Below are 16,064 nucleotides of genomic sequence, written 5' to 3'. Positions count from 1 at the left end.
CTGTCAGACTGCACAGGTGACTTCTGCTAATGGCTCCTTTAATGAGGTGGGCTCACATGACACTAGAACCATTACATCCAAGGAGGTTTGTGCAGCGTGTTGCAAGGAGCTTTTCTAGATGGGCTCTCCACAGAAAAACGAGGCTTGAAGAATGGGTGTTGCCTTCTGTTTCTTCTGCCTGGTTTCTCCTGTCCTAAGATGATTCTGTGAAAGACATGGATCTGCTGGAGTAAGTCCAGATGAGGGCCACAAAAATTATCAGAGGGATTGAACACCTCTCCTGTAATGACAGGCTGAGGGAGATGGCATAATTCAGGCTGGAGAAGAGAAGGCTTTGGGGACTTCTTATTGCAGCCTTTCAGTACTTGTTGGGGGCTTATGAGAAAGATAGGGACAGGTTGTTTAGTATAGCCTGTTGCAACAGGACAAGAGGTAACGGTTTTAAACTAAAAGAGGGGAGATTTAGGGTAGCTAGAAGGAAGAAATCTTTTACAATGAGCATGATTAAATACTTGAACAGATGGTTGAAGTGCTGGTAGATGCCCCAACCCTGAAAACATTCCAGGTCAGGCTGGATGAGGGCTCTGGGCAACCTCATCTAGTTGAAGACATCCCTGCACTTTGCAGCAAGGTTGGACTGGATGATCTTTCAAGGTCTCTTCCAACCCAAAATATCTTGTGATTTTTATGACTAAGATGCACCTAAAATGTTGCTCTAGTTTGTTTCCTGCATGGTACCAGCATAGGCGAATTCAAGTTTAGAAGTTTGGGGTGCTTCCTGGCACTAGCAAGATGTCAAGATGTAGAAGAGTAACTAATTGGTGCAATTAATACAGTTGTCTTAATTGCAGTAATCATCTCTGCTAGGGAAAGGAGACCATAGCTGGTCCCCTCACTATACTTTTCTCTAAAAGCATTGGCTGAACACTAATGCTTTGGGATCTCCACCCGCTGCAGAAAGGTGGGGATGAAAGGCTAAGCTGCACTGAGCGTGCTGCAGCCAGCTTCAGGATTATCATTAAAACTGAAATACCCCACGCTAGCCTTTTCCCTGTAATTAGTTCAGCAGATGGACAAGAAAGAGTCCCTGAACAAACCCTCCAGAGTCACTTCAGCTTGTAGTATTAAGCCCATCAAGTGTGTTGTGGGTTCAAGCTGTGAGAGGGCACCTGTGGAGTATTGGAGGATGCCACGGAGATGATGTGAGGGCTGGAGCCCCTCTGCTGTGGAGACAGACTGAGAGAGTTGGGGGTGTTCAGCCTGGAGAAGAGAAGGATCCGGGGAGACCTTCCAACAGCCTCCAGTCCCTAAAGGGCTGACAAGAAAGGCTGAGAGGGACTTTGTGCAAGGGCCTGGAGGGACAGGACAAGGGGGAATGGCTCCAAACTGACAGAGGGGGGACTGAGATGAGCTCTTGGGAAGAAGTTTTGTCAAGCTATGAAGGTGGTGAGGCCCTGGCACGGGTTGTCCAGAGAGGCTGTGGCTGCCCCATCCCTGTCAGTGTTCAAGGGCAAGTTGGAGCAGCCTGGTCTGGTGGAAGGTGTCCTTGCCTATGGCTGGAGGTTGAATTGAGAGGATCTTTCAAGCCCCTTCCAACCCAAACCACTCTAGATTGGATGTTTCTATGATATTTGCTGCTGGTCATACCCTTCTCAAGAGCTCAGCTACTACATTAGTTAGACCTGGTTTCCTATCAGGGATGTTTGTAGAGGACTGAACATGATGTAACTTAAGGGTGTCCTCCTTGAGCTGCCATTTCCTGCAGCTGCCTGCCATAAACCTCATGCTGCCAGACCAGCTGCTGCCAGACTCTTCTGCCCTGTTCCTCACACCTGCTTCTCCTCTGTTTTCTTTTAGACCATTTCAATTGTCTACATAGTGACAGCCATTGTGGGAGTTGAGGCCTGGTATGCACCTTTCCTGTTTAATTTCTTATATAGAGACCTATTCACTACAATGATTATTGGTAAGAAACTCCATGTTGAAGCCTGTCTTTTAAACTCCTCCTTTTTAACAAAACCTGATGTCTTAATTATATGATAACACTGTTTTGTTTGCTGTAATGAAGGCTCCTGTGGGCTGTTACTAAAGTGACTAATCTGGGTTGTTCTTACAGCCTGTCCTTTCCCCGGATTTCCGAGTATCTTGTCTTCGTTCTAAGTATTGTTGTTTTACTGTGAAAGAGGAAAGCTTTGGAGAAGTCAACTCCAATCTGCTTCGGTCTGTATTGACCAAAAGAGCTTTGTGCTTCTGCCTCAGATGTATTTTATGCCAGCCCTGAGGGTACAGGCACACACTGCTACCCAGGGGGTCAGCCCTGAGCTGCTGACCTGGGGCTGAAGGGATGTGCAGTCACACACAGAAGGTTCCTGGCCTGGGGGCAGAACGGTAGGCAGACAGGGTGGCTGAGAGTTATGGCTGCTGCTTGGGGGTAGAGTTGCCAGGGTGCTGGGAGCCTTTAGCAGCAGTATATCCTGCATCCACCTTTTATATAGTTTGAATTGATTGTTTATTTAGTAAGGGTGGTAATCAATGGTACCAAGTGGAGCTGGAGGCCTGTGGGGTTCCACAGGGTGAGTTATGGGGCTAGTCATGTTCAAAATCTTCATCAAGGACCTGGATGAGGGGACAGAGTGATCCTCAGCAAGTTCCCTGGTGGCACCAAACTGGGAGGACTGGCTGATCCCCCAGAGACTGTGCTGCCATTCAGCCAGATCTGGACAGGCTGAGAGTGGGGCAGAGTGCATCCTCCTGAGGTTCAGCAAGGGCAAGTGCAGAGTCCTGCACCTGGGGAGGAACAAGCCCCTGCACCAGGACAGGCTGGGGGTGACCTGCTGGAGAGCAGCTCTGCAGAGAGAGACCTGGGAGTGCTGGTGGGCAGCAAATAAACATGAGAAACCATGTGCCCTCGTGGGCAAGAAGGCCAATGGCATCCTGGGGGCATTAAGAGATTGTGGGCAGCAGGTGTAGGGAGGTTCTCCTTCTGCCATCCTCTGCTTTGGTGAGGCCTCATCTGGAGTCCTGTGTCCAGTTCTGGGCTCCCCAGCTCAAGAGAGACAGGAAACTCCTGGAGAGAGGCCAGTGCAGGGCCACCAAGATTCTGAGGGGACTGAAACAGCTCTGTGAGGAGGAAAGGCTGCGGGACCTGGGGCTGTTCAGCCTGGAGAAGAGAAGGCTGAGGAGGGACCTCATCAATGCTGAGAAATCCCTAAATGGTGGGTGTGGAGAGGATGGGGCCAGTGTTTGTTTGGTGGTGGCCAGTGCCAAGACAAGGGGTAACGGGCACAGGCTGGAACCCAGCAAGTGCCAGTGGCACAGGAGGAGAAACTTGTTTGGTGTTGAGGTGAGGGAGCCCTGGCCCAGGCTGCCCAGGGAGGGTGTGGAGGCTCCTTCTTGGGAGGTTTCCAAACCCACCTGGAAACGTTCCTGTGCCCCCTGATGGAGGGGAACCTGCTTGAGCAGGGGCTTGGACTGGATGAGCTCTGCAGGGCCCTGCCAACCCCCACCATTTGGGTATTCTGTGAACCTTTCTCTCCAGCGTTCAGTCAGAGTAAGTCACTACAAAGAGGGGAGTAATGCAGGTGAAGCTCGTCTGAGGAGAGTTGTCTTAATGCAATACAGCTTATTCAGATGTTCTTACTCAGTTTAATTCTTCTCTTTAATTCTTCTCTGCATTAATTACTACTGAACTTCAACTCAGTATGTCTTGAATTGTGTTAAATCTAATGCTTGCACTTTTCTCCATCAGGTGGATATTTTGAGTGTTCCTTTGGCAACCCTATAACTTAACATTAATAACAAATGCACTTTTCCTACATGAAAAATGAGAGTGCAGTGCCCTTGTGCACTTAATAGGAGCTGGGTTGTTAAAAGCAGGAGTATTTACAGCTCTGTTAAAGTACCCACTGATAGATAAACACAGAGGGGGTTGTGATAGACCTTCACAGGTTTGATGTGGTGGTTGATATTCCTATTGAGGTCTAGAATTGCCACGTTTTTTAGACTGTTGTTATCATTTGTCAGGTTAAATGACAAGAACTTTTTTTTCACTGTGTGAACTGAAAGTTCTTGCTCACGATGCAAGAAACAGAAAATTGGCTTTCTTATGAAGACTGAAACTGTGCAGAGCCATGTCACTGGTGGAGTTTGAGCTCTCCTCCTGTCTCATTAAAGACAGTATTGTAATTCAACTCTGTAACTGTTCAAAGCAAAATAATGGGCTCATTAATGCAACTTTTTAACATTTAAATGACTTCAGTTTGTAGCAGAGCCTAACTTGTAATTACAGCTCTTGGTCCAGAATTAGGAGCATGTACTTTTAAACGTGCCGAGCTGTTCTTGATCCACCTCTGAGCTATTTTTGTTGTGAGCACCTTAAACCAAAGCACAACCAGCTGCCTGTTGGTGGGGTGCATGAGGTAGCCTCCTGCTGTGGGTCAGTAATGTGTCTCCTTCTCTTCCAGCTTGCGCCCTCACTGTGACGCTGCCCATGAGCCTCTACAATTTCTACAAGTAAGTCTCTCTGTCTTCAAGTCCCTCTCCCTGAGTAAACACCTTTGAAGAGCCCTCAAAGCCTCTTAGAACTTAGTAGTTTTCAGGTGGCTGTCTTCACAGAATCACAGAATTGTTTTGGTCAGAAAAGACCTTTAGGCCCCTCACCTCACAGTGCCAAGCCCACCACTAACCCATGTCCCTCAGCACCTCAGCTACACGGCTTTGCAATAGCTCCAGGGATGGGGACTCCACCAGCTCCCTGGGCAGCCTGGGACAGGGGCTGACAACCCTCTTTAGTATGGGGAAGTGGCTCTGACACAGCAGAAGATCCAAGTTTGCAAGGTGTATTGGGAGGACTGAGCTGGCAGTCTGCTCAGCAGGGTCTTGCAAGAGGGCTTGCAGGCTTCATAGGCTTGTCTTCTTGCTCACAACCCAGGGAGCCAGACAAGCAGGTGCTTCTAATTCAAGAGGTTTGGGGTTAATGATGAAGGGGTGCACCATCTTCACCTGAGTCAGCAGTTTTGAGCAGGAGTAGGTCCAGTGAGATTTTTGCAGCTCTCCTGCAGGCAGGGACCAGGTATTTCTCAGCTGTGCTTCCATATGATTTGAATTTCTTCGCTTGCCTTTCAGGGCCTATAAAAATAACACCTTGAAGCACCACTCTGTGTACGAAATCACGCTGCCACTGGTATCGCCAGTGTTGCTGTTCCTGCTCTGCACCACGTGGATCTTTGTGTCCCCCACAGACATCCTGGAGGTTCATCCCAGGCTCTTCTATTTCATGGTTGGAACAGCGTTCGCTAACATCTCTGTAAGCGGCTTTTGCTTTACACTCTGGTTTGTGGCCTGAGGAATGTGGAGCCTGCAAGGACCCTGGGGAGGCAGGAGGGAAAAGACCAGCTCAGGTGTGAGAAGGGAGGTGGGAGGATTAACTTTACAGCTTTTCTATTTTGCTGTGATTGACGGAACAAATAGGGAAGTGGATGGGGGTCTGTGAAATTTGTTCTGTGGCTCTTGCACCTGAGAAACTACAGAATTAGTTAAATGAGGTGTGTTTGCAGCAGAATGCACCCTCTGTGCTCAGAGTGGCAAACTGCTGCCACCGAAGGAGTTCCTGCTGCCTTTGTTGGGGATAAACTTAAAATGTCACAGAATCAACGAATTCCCAAATGATGGGCGTTGTCAGGGCCCTGCAGAGCTTATCCAGCCCAAGCCCCTGCTCAAGCAGGTTCCCCTCCATCAGGGGGCACAGGAATGTGTCCAGACGGGTTTGGAAACCTCCTGAGAAGGAGCCTCCACACCCTCCCTGGGAAGCCTGGGCTTGCATCTGTGCTTGCTTGAGACCTGAACAGGGATGGTGCCTGTGCACATCTCCTCAGGCCTGTGGTTGAGCAGCTCCGTGTATCCGTGCCCTCAGGCTGCTGTTTGTCAGGATCATCTGCTGATTGTACAGCTCAAGGGATCTCCTATGTGTTTTAGTGATGCCCTTGATGCCCATCTTCACATTACCTTCCTGCTCCAGCAGGCTCTGCTCTGTGTGTCCCACAGGAATTCTAATGCAAAGAAAGTGCAAGTGGGGAATCTGCGTGATGGTACTTGTAAGTGCTGACTTACAAGTGGTAATTGGTATGAGTGTGACTGTCCTCTGCACCTGGGCATCTCTGGGCTTGCAGAGTCCATGCTGGCTGTGATTTCTGACAGCTTTCTCCTCCTGCAGTGCCAACTGATCGTGTGTCAGATGAGCAGCACCCGTTGTCAGCCCCTGAACTGGATGCTGCTGCCCATCATGGCCGTGCTCTTTGTCGTCATGTCTGGGTTGGCGCCGAAGGGCGAAACGCTTCTCCTCTACTTGTTAACTGCTTTCCTCACCCTGGCACACATCCACTATGGGGTTGTTGTGGTAAGTGAACTCAGGCTTTGGGGTTGGCTGCCGTGCTCTGACTGTGGGCTTTGTTTAGGGGCTGCTGCTGTTGAGGGCAGAGAACTGTTTGGGGCTGTTTGACTCTGCTTGACATCAGGAGTGTCTGTGGGAATGGCTCTCTGTGTTGTGCTGTCTGTAACCATGCAAACCCTGAGCTGACTTTGTGGGGAGAGGCTGTCCTGTTGGTTTGAAGCAAACTTCTTGGCCACATGGGCACACTGCTGGCTCACGTTGAGCTACTGTCACCAGCCTCCCCAGGCCCTTTGCATGCAGGCAGCTTTCCAGCCCCTCTGCCCCAGCCTGGAGCGTTGCCTGGGGTTGGTGTGATCCTGTTATCTGGGCCACAGCCTCTGTCTTTTGCTCCAGGGCCAGTCAGGCTGCCCTGACTAGGAGCCGAGCTCTGGCCCTGCCAGCCTGATGCTGGGGCCATCCTGACACTGTCTTCCCATAGCTTCCGAAGTCACAACCTGGTCTGTCCCAGAGCAGACTTGTATCCATTCCTGATGCCTGCCCTGAGCCCAGGCACACAGGATTCCACCCTGCAGTACTGCTCCCTTCTCCCTGCTGGCAGTGTTTTCATCATGTTGCCTTAAGGAATTTGATTGTCTCAGAAGTCTCTGTGAAAAATGGGTCCCTGCATACATCTGTAATTCAAACCGAGGGTTTAGTGCTCTGCACTGACCGTGGAGACACACACAGGAAGGTTACAGAGAGGAGGGAACCCAGCAGCAGGCTTGGGCTAATTTTACACCAGCCTTTGAAGAAGCTTTCATCACCTCTTTTGAGAACATGAGAAAACCACAGAGGATGCAGTTGCACCAGGAAATGATGTTTCAGGCAGGGTTCAGAAAACTGCAGATGGATGGGGTGGCACCAGCATCCGGTGACTGCAGGGTAACAGTGGCTGCAGGACTGAGAGCTTAGCGGCACCAGGGGCTGAGCTGGGCATGGAGTCAGGACAGAGGATTGATTCCTAATCATTGCTTCCAAATTCAGAGCACTTTGGGATCTATCCCAGTCACGGAGGCTTCAAAGGCTCTTCAGTTCAAAGCTCCTTTTATCCTGTGAGAGGAGACTGCACAGATGTGCCCTTGGAAAGCAGGAGAGAGGGAAGAGGGAAACTCGGGAGTGGAGGACTGAGGAGTGGAGAGCAAAGGCATGTGAGCTCCTCAGCTCACCGCAGGGGATGGGCAAGTTGGAGCAGGAGGATTACAACATCCCATCAGTCCTCATCCCCAGCCAGGAGACTGAGACCAAATTTATTTAAGCTCCTTTATTTAGCTTATTCAAATCCTTCTTGCATAGAAGCCTCATTACACTAATTGGAAAGACAAGACAACCTGGCTATTACTTCTTTGCTGTAATTACAGTTCAGACTTAACTCTGGTGGCTGCACGTTGGAGCTGGGGCGCCCAGGGGACAGGGCTTCCCGGGGAGGCTCTGCCCACATGGCAGCAGCCACTGCTGCAAGGGACAGCGAAGCCCTTCGTCTCCTTCCTCAGCAGATTGCAGGGGTGTCCCAACAGGACTCAGTCTCCTCTGAGTTTTTTCCCTCTTAATCAAAGCTTGGAAGCAGACAGAGCTGCCACAGAGAAAGGGGGCAAATCAGTCGCTGTCTCTCCACATATGGAGCAGAGGGGCTGGAAAGCTGCCAGTGGGGAAAAGGCCTGGGGGGGTTGGTGCCAGCGGCTGAAGATGAGGCAGCAGTGTGCCCAGGTGGGCAAGAAGGCCAGTGGCACCCTGGCTTGTATCAGCAGTGGTGTGGCAGCAGGCCCAGGGCAGTGGCCGTCCCCTGTGCTGGGCCCTGGTGAGGCCGCAGCTCCAGTGCTGTGTTCAGTGTTGGGCCCCTCACTGCCAGAGGGACACTGAGGGGCCGCAGCGTGTCCAGAGCCGGGCAGCGGAGCTGGGGAAGGGGCTGGAGCACCAGTGTGCTGGGGAGGGGCTGAGGGCCCTGGGGGTGTTCAGCCTGGACAACAGGAGCCTCAGGGGAGACATCATCACTCTCTGTAACTCCCTGACAGGAGGTTACGGCCAGGGATAGTCAGTCTCTGCTCCTGAGCGGTAAGCAAGAGGAAACAGCCTGAAGTTGCCCCAGGGGAGGTTTAGATTGGAGCTGAGGAAGAACTTTTTCCCTGAGAGGGCTGTCAGCCCGTGTGCCAGGCTGCCCAGGGAGGTGGTGGAGTCCCCATCCCTGGAGCTATTGCAAAGCCGTGTAGCTGAGGTGCTGAGGGACGTGGGTTAGTGGTGGGCTTGGCACTGTGAGGGGAGAGGTTGGACTCGAGGATCTTCAAGGTCTTTTTCAAGTGAAACAATTGTATGATGCTAGATATACTGCACCCATGGGGAGTGTGTAGGGTGGGGAAAGTGGGTGCTGGGAGGTGGGAGTGGCTTTGTTGGCTTTACATGGAGCGGGTCTGGTACTCTGCTTTCCTCCTTGTCCCTCCGAGCCTCTCTAATGTGTTGTGTCTGCCTTGTCCTCAGGTGAGCCAGCTTAGCAGACACTTCAATATTCGGCCTTTCTCCCTAAAGAAGCCCACACCAGATTGACTAGGAGTGGAGGAAGAGCAAATCAGCTTGCAGTCTGCAGAAGTACTGTAAATAACTGCTGCAAATACCTGTAAATACTTCAGCCATCACCACAGATCTAAACCTATTCTTTGGACAGACATCGGGGCAAATATGCACGGTATCCAGTGCAGCCAGGGCAGGACTGGCCCGGGGCAGCCCCTGCTGCTCTTCGCCTAGTGGAGGCTCTTGGTTTGGGTGCAGCTGGAGGAGAGTCGCCTTTCAGGTCACTGTTACTGTATCTTAGACAAGCTGAATGTTCCCAGTGTAACCTCAGATTCCAGCTCTTGCTCTAGCAAAGCTGGTCGGGGATGCAAATGGCTTTGCTTCAGCAAACACCTTTGACCTCTTACCAAAAGCAACATCACAGCTGATTTCTGCAAGGTCAGAGGAATGTGCTGGTGGTCTGGGGAGTTCTCTCTCTCCCTCGGGCCACTGCTGAGGGAGCAGATGGTGGCAGCTCTCCTACGTTCTGTCCTGCCTTCCTGCTTTCACCATTTTGGGCCAATACTTGCACCTTTTTTTCCCCCTCTCAAACCCACAAAACTTCTGGTAATGTTCTGCTTGAGGGGCTTGGAAAATCAGGGCTCATTTTGCTGTACAGTGGGAAGGCAGCCCCTGGCCTCCCCTGCTAGAGCTGCAGGGTATCTGGGACCACGTCTCCCCCGTGTGTCTGTCCGTGTGTGTTCCCTACGTGGGAGTGGGGTTGATGAGCCCAAGAAAACACCTCTGTCGGCCTGTGCGAGCAGAGGCAACCCCCCCACTTTCTCCTCAGCAGGAAGGTGCTGTTTGAGACCACTTCTGCTGTGTCCCCACATGCTCTGCTCTCCTTTCCTAGCTGCACAGCCAGACTTGTGGGTCCCTCCCCCTCTCCACCAGCACATCCCTGGCTGCACAGCCACGCTTGGAGAAGCACCTTAATGTGGTGTTGGGTGTGCACATGCAGGAAGCTCACAGGCGTGGGGGAGGAGGCCTTTCCAAACCCCCCCTTGATTTCCAAGCCGGTCATCCCCAGCAGTTCCGTGTCTCATCCAGGGGTCTGTTTGTTTACTGTCCATTTGTAAAAGACACGTTTGTGTTGATGATTTTTTTCCTTATTTTTAAGTTTGTTTTATTTTTTTTGTCACTGGGTTCGAGTGGGGTGGTGCAGACTGAATGCTGATCGATTTCTCTCTCTTTCTGTTAATTTTATTTAATTGAAGAACCTGTGCTTGAATGAAGAGTGTAGCTTAAACCCAGGCTCTCTGGTCGGGCTGCATCCGGAAGAGAACAAGCACAGCACGTTGTGCATATGTAATTACCACGGGAACAATGTCACTTCTACACTGATGATCCTGCTCAGTGCTTCCCAGAGGTACAGAGAAGCTCAGTCACAGCCTTTTCCTTCTGCAGACTTGCTCCTGCTTTAGGAATCCACCAAGCTGTAATGACTGTTTAGTGGGTTTTTCTTTTCTGTTGGAAATTTGAAGCATTGCCATGCAGGTGCTGAGAGCTCAACAGCCTCTCCCTTCCCAGCCTCCTCTGCTCCTCCTTCTGTGTGGCTGGAGTGGGGGAAAAGGCTTTTTTTCAGAGTTTATTTAATAAAACAGCTTACTCCTCTATCTTTTATTGATGTTACACAGCAAAAAAAACCGAAACCCATCCCCTCAGTGTACAAATGAATGGGGCTGCGCTGGAATTTTTGACTCTTTGCTACTTAATGAAATGTAATTATTGAAAGGAGATCAATTTGAGTTGTGCTCAATTACAGGGCATCTTAACCTGGGGCAGGGTGCTGGGCTCGGGGCTGTTCTTGGGCAGCAAACTGTTGCCAGCAGCACTGACAGAAACTGGAGGTGGGATGATTTGTTTCCTAGTTCTTTCTTTGCAGGCTCAGGGAATAACTGAGCTCTTCCCTCAGGCTTCCACCTGCACCCTGGGAGCCCAGCCCTGGGACTTGCCTTGTCCTGTCTCTTCCCATGAGCATTGCTGGATGCTGAAGATGATGTTGGCACTACTGCCATGAAAAGATGTCTTGATCTTCACTTTTGGGACATCACTTTGTCTCCCAACATGCTGCCTGGTGCTCTTACCTTCTGCAGCACATGGATCCTGCAACACCCTTTTGGGAAGTGATGAGCAGTTGGAAGTGGAGCTTGCTCCCTAAAATCCTGCAAAACCTTGCTCTGCAGGAGAAATGTCTCTCCTCAAAACTGGAACTTCTTATCTGCACAAGCTTTATCTTTGGAGAGCTATGGATTTTTGGTGCCATACATTATTGCACCTTGAAGCTAGAAATGTATGTCTTTCAGCTCATGTTGAGAAAGAGGCTCGGGTGGCTCTGGGGGAGAGAGGAAGGAGAGTGTGGGCTTGAGCTTAGTGCCCACCACTGACCCATGTCCCTCAGCAGCTCAGCTCCACGGCTTTGCAATAGCTCCAGGGATGGGGACTCCACCAGCTCCCTGGGCAGCCTGGGACAGGGGCTGACAGCCCTCTCAGGGAAAAAGTTCTTCCTCAGCTCCAATCTAAATCTCCCCTGGGGCAACCTGAGGCTGTTTCTTGACCTAAGGAATTCCTATTCGCAAATTCTGGAAGTGAACAGAAAGACCAAACCATCTTGCAAGAGTGGGATGAGACCTGCTGCGAAACAAACTATCCGTGGGGTGGGATGTGCTTCTTGGGCCAGAACAGGGGTCGAGCCCTCATTCCTCACCTCGTCCTGCCCCTTACTTGAGGTCTGATTTGTGTCATCTCTTCTTCCAGGGATAGTGTTTATCATAATTTTCTTATTTATTGATGGACCTGCTGAGGTGATAATAGGACTGGCTTATGCTTTCCTAAATCTTTTTTTCTTTGCACATTTTATCTCACTACAGCATGTTACCAAGAAAAAAAAACCCAGTGAAGGAGGGATGCACAATCTTTCTGGGCCTGCTGGCATGTTGGGCTCCCAAGCCTGGGCTCCAAGCAGATCTTTGTGCTGGGGGAAGAGGTGGCTGGTGCTTCATCTCCTCCTGCTCCTCAACTGAGTAGGGTTTTGGGAGAGCCTGGGACTTGTGATGTGCAGACCCAGGGCTTGGGTAGTGGCATCCTCACTTGCAGCTATACTCCTTTCTGACTTCTGGTTTGTGTCACAGCTCCTGTGCTGATCCAGGGACCTACCAAGTTCCCAAGCCGATATGCAGGTTTTGGGATGGCCTGGGGTTTGGGTAAAAACGTCTGTCACTGCTGTTGATAAAGAACAACCCCCTGTAGCAGGACAGGCTGGGGGTGACCTCCTGGAGAGCAACTCTGCAGAGGGGGACCTGGGAGTGCTGGTGGGCAGCAAATAAACATGAGCCAACACTGTGCCCTCGTGGGCAAGAAGGCCAATGGCATCCTTGGGGAATGAAGAACAGTGTGGGCAGCAGGTGGAAGGAGGTTCTCCTGCTATCCTCTGCCCTGGTGAGGTCTCATCTTGAGTCCTGTGTCCAGTTCCGGGCTCTCCAACTCAAGAGAGACAGGGAACTGCTGGAGAGAGGCCAGCACAGGGCTACTAAGATGCTGAGGGCGCTGCAACATCTCTATGAGGAGGAAAGGCTGCAGGACCTGGGGCTGTTCAGCCTGGAGAAGAGAAGGCTGAGGGGGGAACCTCATCAGTGCTGAGAAATCCCTAAAGGATGGGTGTGGAGAGGATGAGGCCAGTGCCAGGACAAGGGGTAACGGGCACAGGCTGGAACCCAGCAAGTGCCAGTGGCACAGGAGGAGAAACTTGTTTGGTGTTGAGGTGAGGGAGCCCTGGCCCAGGCTGCCCAGGGAGGGTGTGGAGGCTCCTTCTCGGGAGGTTTCCAAACCCACCTGGACACGTTCCTGTGCCCCCTGATGGAGGGGAACCTGCTTGAGCAGGGGCTTGGGCTGGATGAGCTCTGCAGGGCCCTGCCCACCCCCACCAGTTGGTGATTCTATGATTTTAAACCCAACATTTTACAAGTACTAACACTCTGGCTGACCCACGGGCAGACGAAGACAAAGAGAACTGGACACCTGTGATCTGTGTTTTGAGCCCCTTCCTTCCCCTGCTGTGGTCAGTCATTGTGAAGGTTCCCAACAGCCCTTCCTCATGAGCACCAGCCAGCCAGCACAGGGGGCTTGGCCAGGGCTGGGAGAGCAGAGTGGGGCAAACTTGAGCTTCTAAGGCTCTGGCTCTGGATATTTAAGCCTCTTAAACAGAGCTGGCCTGATGTTACCTTTCAGCATTTGCTGGGTGCTGGCATTTGTGACCTGAGGGCTGTTTTGATCTCGGTTCTAGTGATGCCCAGTAACTTTTCCTCAGAGCAACTGTGCCTGCTTGTGGTAGTCCTGGAAACTCTGGAGAAGTGGTGCTTTTTGGAAACTCACTCACATTTTCTTTTCTTTGTCTCTAGGCCCAAGGGAACGGTTGATTTGTTTGCAGACACAAGCTGCAGCTGCTCTGATCCCTGTAGTTTGTGGCCAGCCTGTGGGTGGGCTTTTTGCCTTTTTTCTTCCAAGGACTGCAGTAATTTCTTGAAACAGACTCTTGTTTCCTCTTATCCTTGTTTGGTCAGTGTGTGCTGGTTGCTTGAGACACAGGAGTTCTTCAGCCTCCCCTTACACCCTCCCCAAATCCTTTTGGTGGAAGGTGTCAGCCTTGCTCTGGGGGTGCTGGAGCTGAGGCAGCTCTGAGCTTGTTTGTCCTTTGCTTTTCTAACACAAGATCTGCCATCCTGGCATGGGGATGCAGCCAGGGCTCCTGCCTTTGCCCACCATCAAAGCAGCAGCTCAGGCTGCTCGCGGTGGGACACGGTGGTGTCTTTGCTTCTGGAGAAGGTCCCTTTAGCTGGTAGAAGACTCTTTGGCTCATCCAGGTGTGGTCAGACATGGCTTGAGAGGTCTCCGGACTGGTCAGGGCATCACTGCCCCAGGAGTGGAGATTATTGGTGAAATTTGCTGCTTGCTCTCCGAGGTGTCCTTCATCTCAGCCAGTGGCATCTGTGGTGTCTGTTTGGCAGGAGCTGCTGCTGTTGGAGACCTCATTAATCAAAATCAACCCCTGCTTCCCCCCCCTCCCTCCTGGCAGGGCCTGCTTCTGGCCCTGCTGCTGAAGTGGCTGCTGGTGTTGGTAGTGGTCCGTGTTGGGCTGGTGCTGGCCCCTCTGGCAGAGGATGGTGGTGTATCCTGGGTTGGTTTCGTCTCTGCGCCTCCTGGAGAGTGCTGGATCGCTCTCTTCTCCAGCTGAAACCTTGTGTGTAAGGGCAGAGCGAGGCAGAGCCAGCCCCAGCTGCAGAACTGAGCATCTTGGGCTCAGCTCTAACATCTGAGCATTTCTGCAAACAGCCCAGCTTCCACCACTGAGACCCCGCTGAAAATGTGGCACAGCGGCTTCTCTGTGACTGCGCAGAACATCCGTGAGGGCCTCTGTCCGGGTGGCTGCTTGGTTTTGTTGGGCAGCGTGGGGAAGGAGCTGGTGATGCTGCCTCATCCTCCTGGAAACACTTTTGGGGCAGTAACCAACCTGTGCTGTGGTCCCAGTGACCCCCATCGCTCCCCTGACTTCTGTCACTGGGCGTTCAGGTACTGCAGTGGGTTTGAATTCCAGTCTGTGAAATAATCTTACTGAACTATTTATTGTGTTTAAACCAAACAAAAAACTATTAAAGTTCAGTAAAGAATAAAAATTTCCCAGACTATTAATAGTGTTTGTCTTTTTTTAACCCTTTCTGCTGAGTGGACAGCACCGAATGGGGGAGTCAGGTTTGGGAAGGGGGGCCTGGCCTGCAGCTCCAGCCCCATTTTTGGCAACTGTTCTTGCTGGGGCAGAGGTTGAAAAGCTGCTGTGAGCTCTCCCTGAAGCTGAGGAAGAACTTTTTCCCTGAGAGGGTTGTCAGCCCCTGTCCCAGGCTGCCCAGGGAGCTGGTGGAGTCCCCATCCCTGGAGCTATTGCAAAGCCGTGTAGCTGAGGTGCTGAGGGACATGGGTTAGTGGTGGGCTTGGCAGAGTGTGGGGAGGGGTTGGACTTGGGGATCCTAAAGGTCCTTTCCAACCAAAGTGATTCAGTGATTCTATGATTTTCCTGCTGTGCCAGGCATTGGAGGATGTGGCAAGGGCAGTGAGGGCTGGACCTGATCCTGTTTGCAGCCATGGGCCCTGCTCTGCTATATACAGCCTCCTAGGCTTGCCTTCAGTGCCCCTCCGTCCCCCCTGCCGAGGGATTAAATCTCTAAAAACACTTTTATGACTGGTGCTGCACTTCCACAGGCAGCTTGGGCAGAGCTGGGGCCACATAAGGCTGGTGCTGTGGGGCTCCCAGGGACTCTCTACCCCAAAATGTGAGCCTTAAACATGGAGTGAGCAGAGACAGTGGCCCTCGTGAAGCCTCATCTGGAGTCCAAACCCCGTCATGCTGAGATTCTGTGACTCTGAGGTGCTGTGTTTCACTGGACTCCACTTTCCTTGCCACCAGGATTGTGAATGGCTTCACCTTGTCCAATGTTGTGCTTACCCCAGCTGCGCTGTGATGGTGCCCCAGGATGGGGAAGAGGCCGAGTGCCACTGGGAGCTGGTGCTCTCCTGGCAGCAGTTGGTCAGCCCTGGCAAGTCAGGGCTCTGCTCTACCCCAGCAAACCCGCTCCCCATCGCAGCGAGCTCTTGGCACCTTCGGCGTTGGGGCTAATCGGGTTGATCCCCACGTATCCTGTGCCAGCATGGCCTGAGCTGCACTCAGGGCAATACGCTACTGTCCGTGGCTTCCGACCCTGGGCAGGAGACCACACACACCTGATTTAGCCAGGGAGGCTGAGATCAGGAATTAGATGTTTGTGCTTGTAAGCCCCAGACTGACTTTCTGCAGGCAATTAGGGAAGTTGTGGCCCTCCTGGGTCACCCAGCGTCAGATCAGGAGGGCTGCAGTGGGGTGCGGAGGTGGCCAAGTGGTGGGGAAGGCTGTGGCAGGGGAAGAAGGGCTGTTTTCTCCCTTCCAAACACACCTTGGGTCTGGTGAGGGGTGTTACTTTGTGGCCAAGAAATTGCATCGAAATTCAGCCAGACAGGGAGGTCTGAGTTGCTGCCCTGTATGTGCAGTTCCAGATGCTGCCAGGGGGGTGGCACA

General features: G+C 51.9%; 1 protein-coding gene across 2 annotated transcripts in view; it reads left to right on the top strand.

Moving 5' to 3' along the window:
• SELENOI (selenoprotein I) overlaps positions 1–14,650 on the top strand; it is a 32,631-nt gene extending 17,981 nt beyond the window's left edge. Inside the window, exons 6-10 of one of the 2 annotated variants that reach the window (XM_061990246.1) lie at positions 1,858–1,966; positions 4,464–4,512; positions 5,125–5,305; positions 6,212–6,394; positions 8,897–14,650. In XM_061990246.1, the coding sequence (XP_061846230.1) occupies positions 1,858–1,966; positions 4,464–4,512; positions 5,125–5,305; positions 6,212–6,394; positions 8,897–9,013 (639 nt within the window). In that variant the 3' untranslated portion in view covers positions 9,014–14,650. The remainder of the gene's footprint in view (positions 1–1,857; positions 1,967–4,463; positions 4,513–5,124; positions 5,306–6,211; positions 6,395–8,896) is intronic. The other variant, XM_061990248.1, reaches the window with a different exon arrangement.
• Positions 14,651–16,064: the final 1,414 nt, after the last annotated feature.

This window comes from Colius striatus, chromosome 2, assembly GCF_028858725.1.
Source record: "Colius striatus isolate bColStr4 chromosome 2, bColStr4.1.hap1, whole genome shotgun sequence".
NCBI classification, from domain to species: domain Eukaryota; kingdom Metazoa; phylum Chordata; class Aves; order Coliiformes; family Coliidae; genus Colius; species Colius striatus.
The sequence above is the reverse complement of the archived record's forward strand: the minus strand, read 5'-3'. Positions and strand labels throughout refer to the sequence as shown.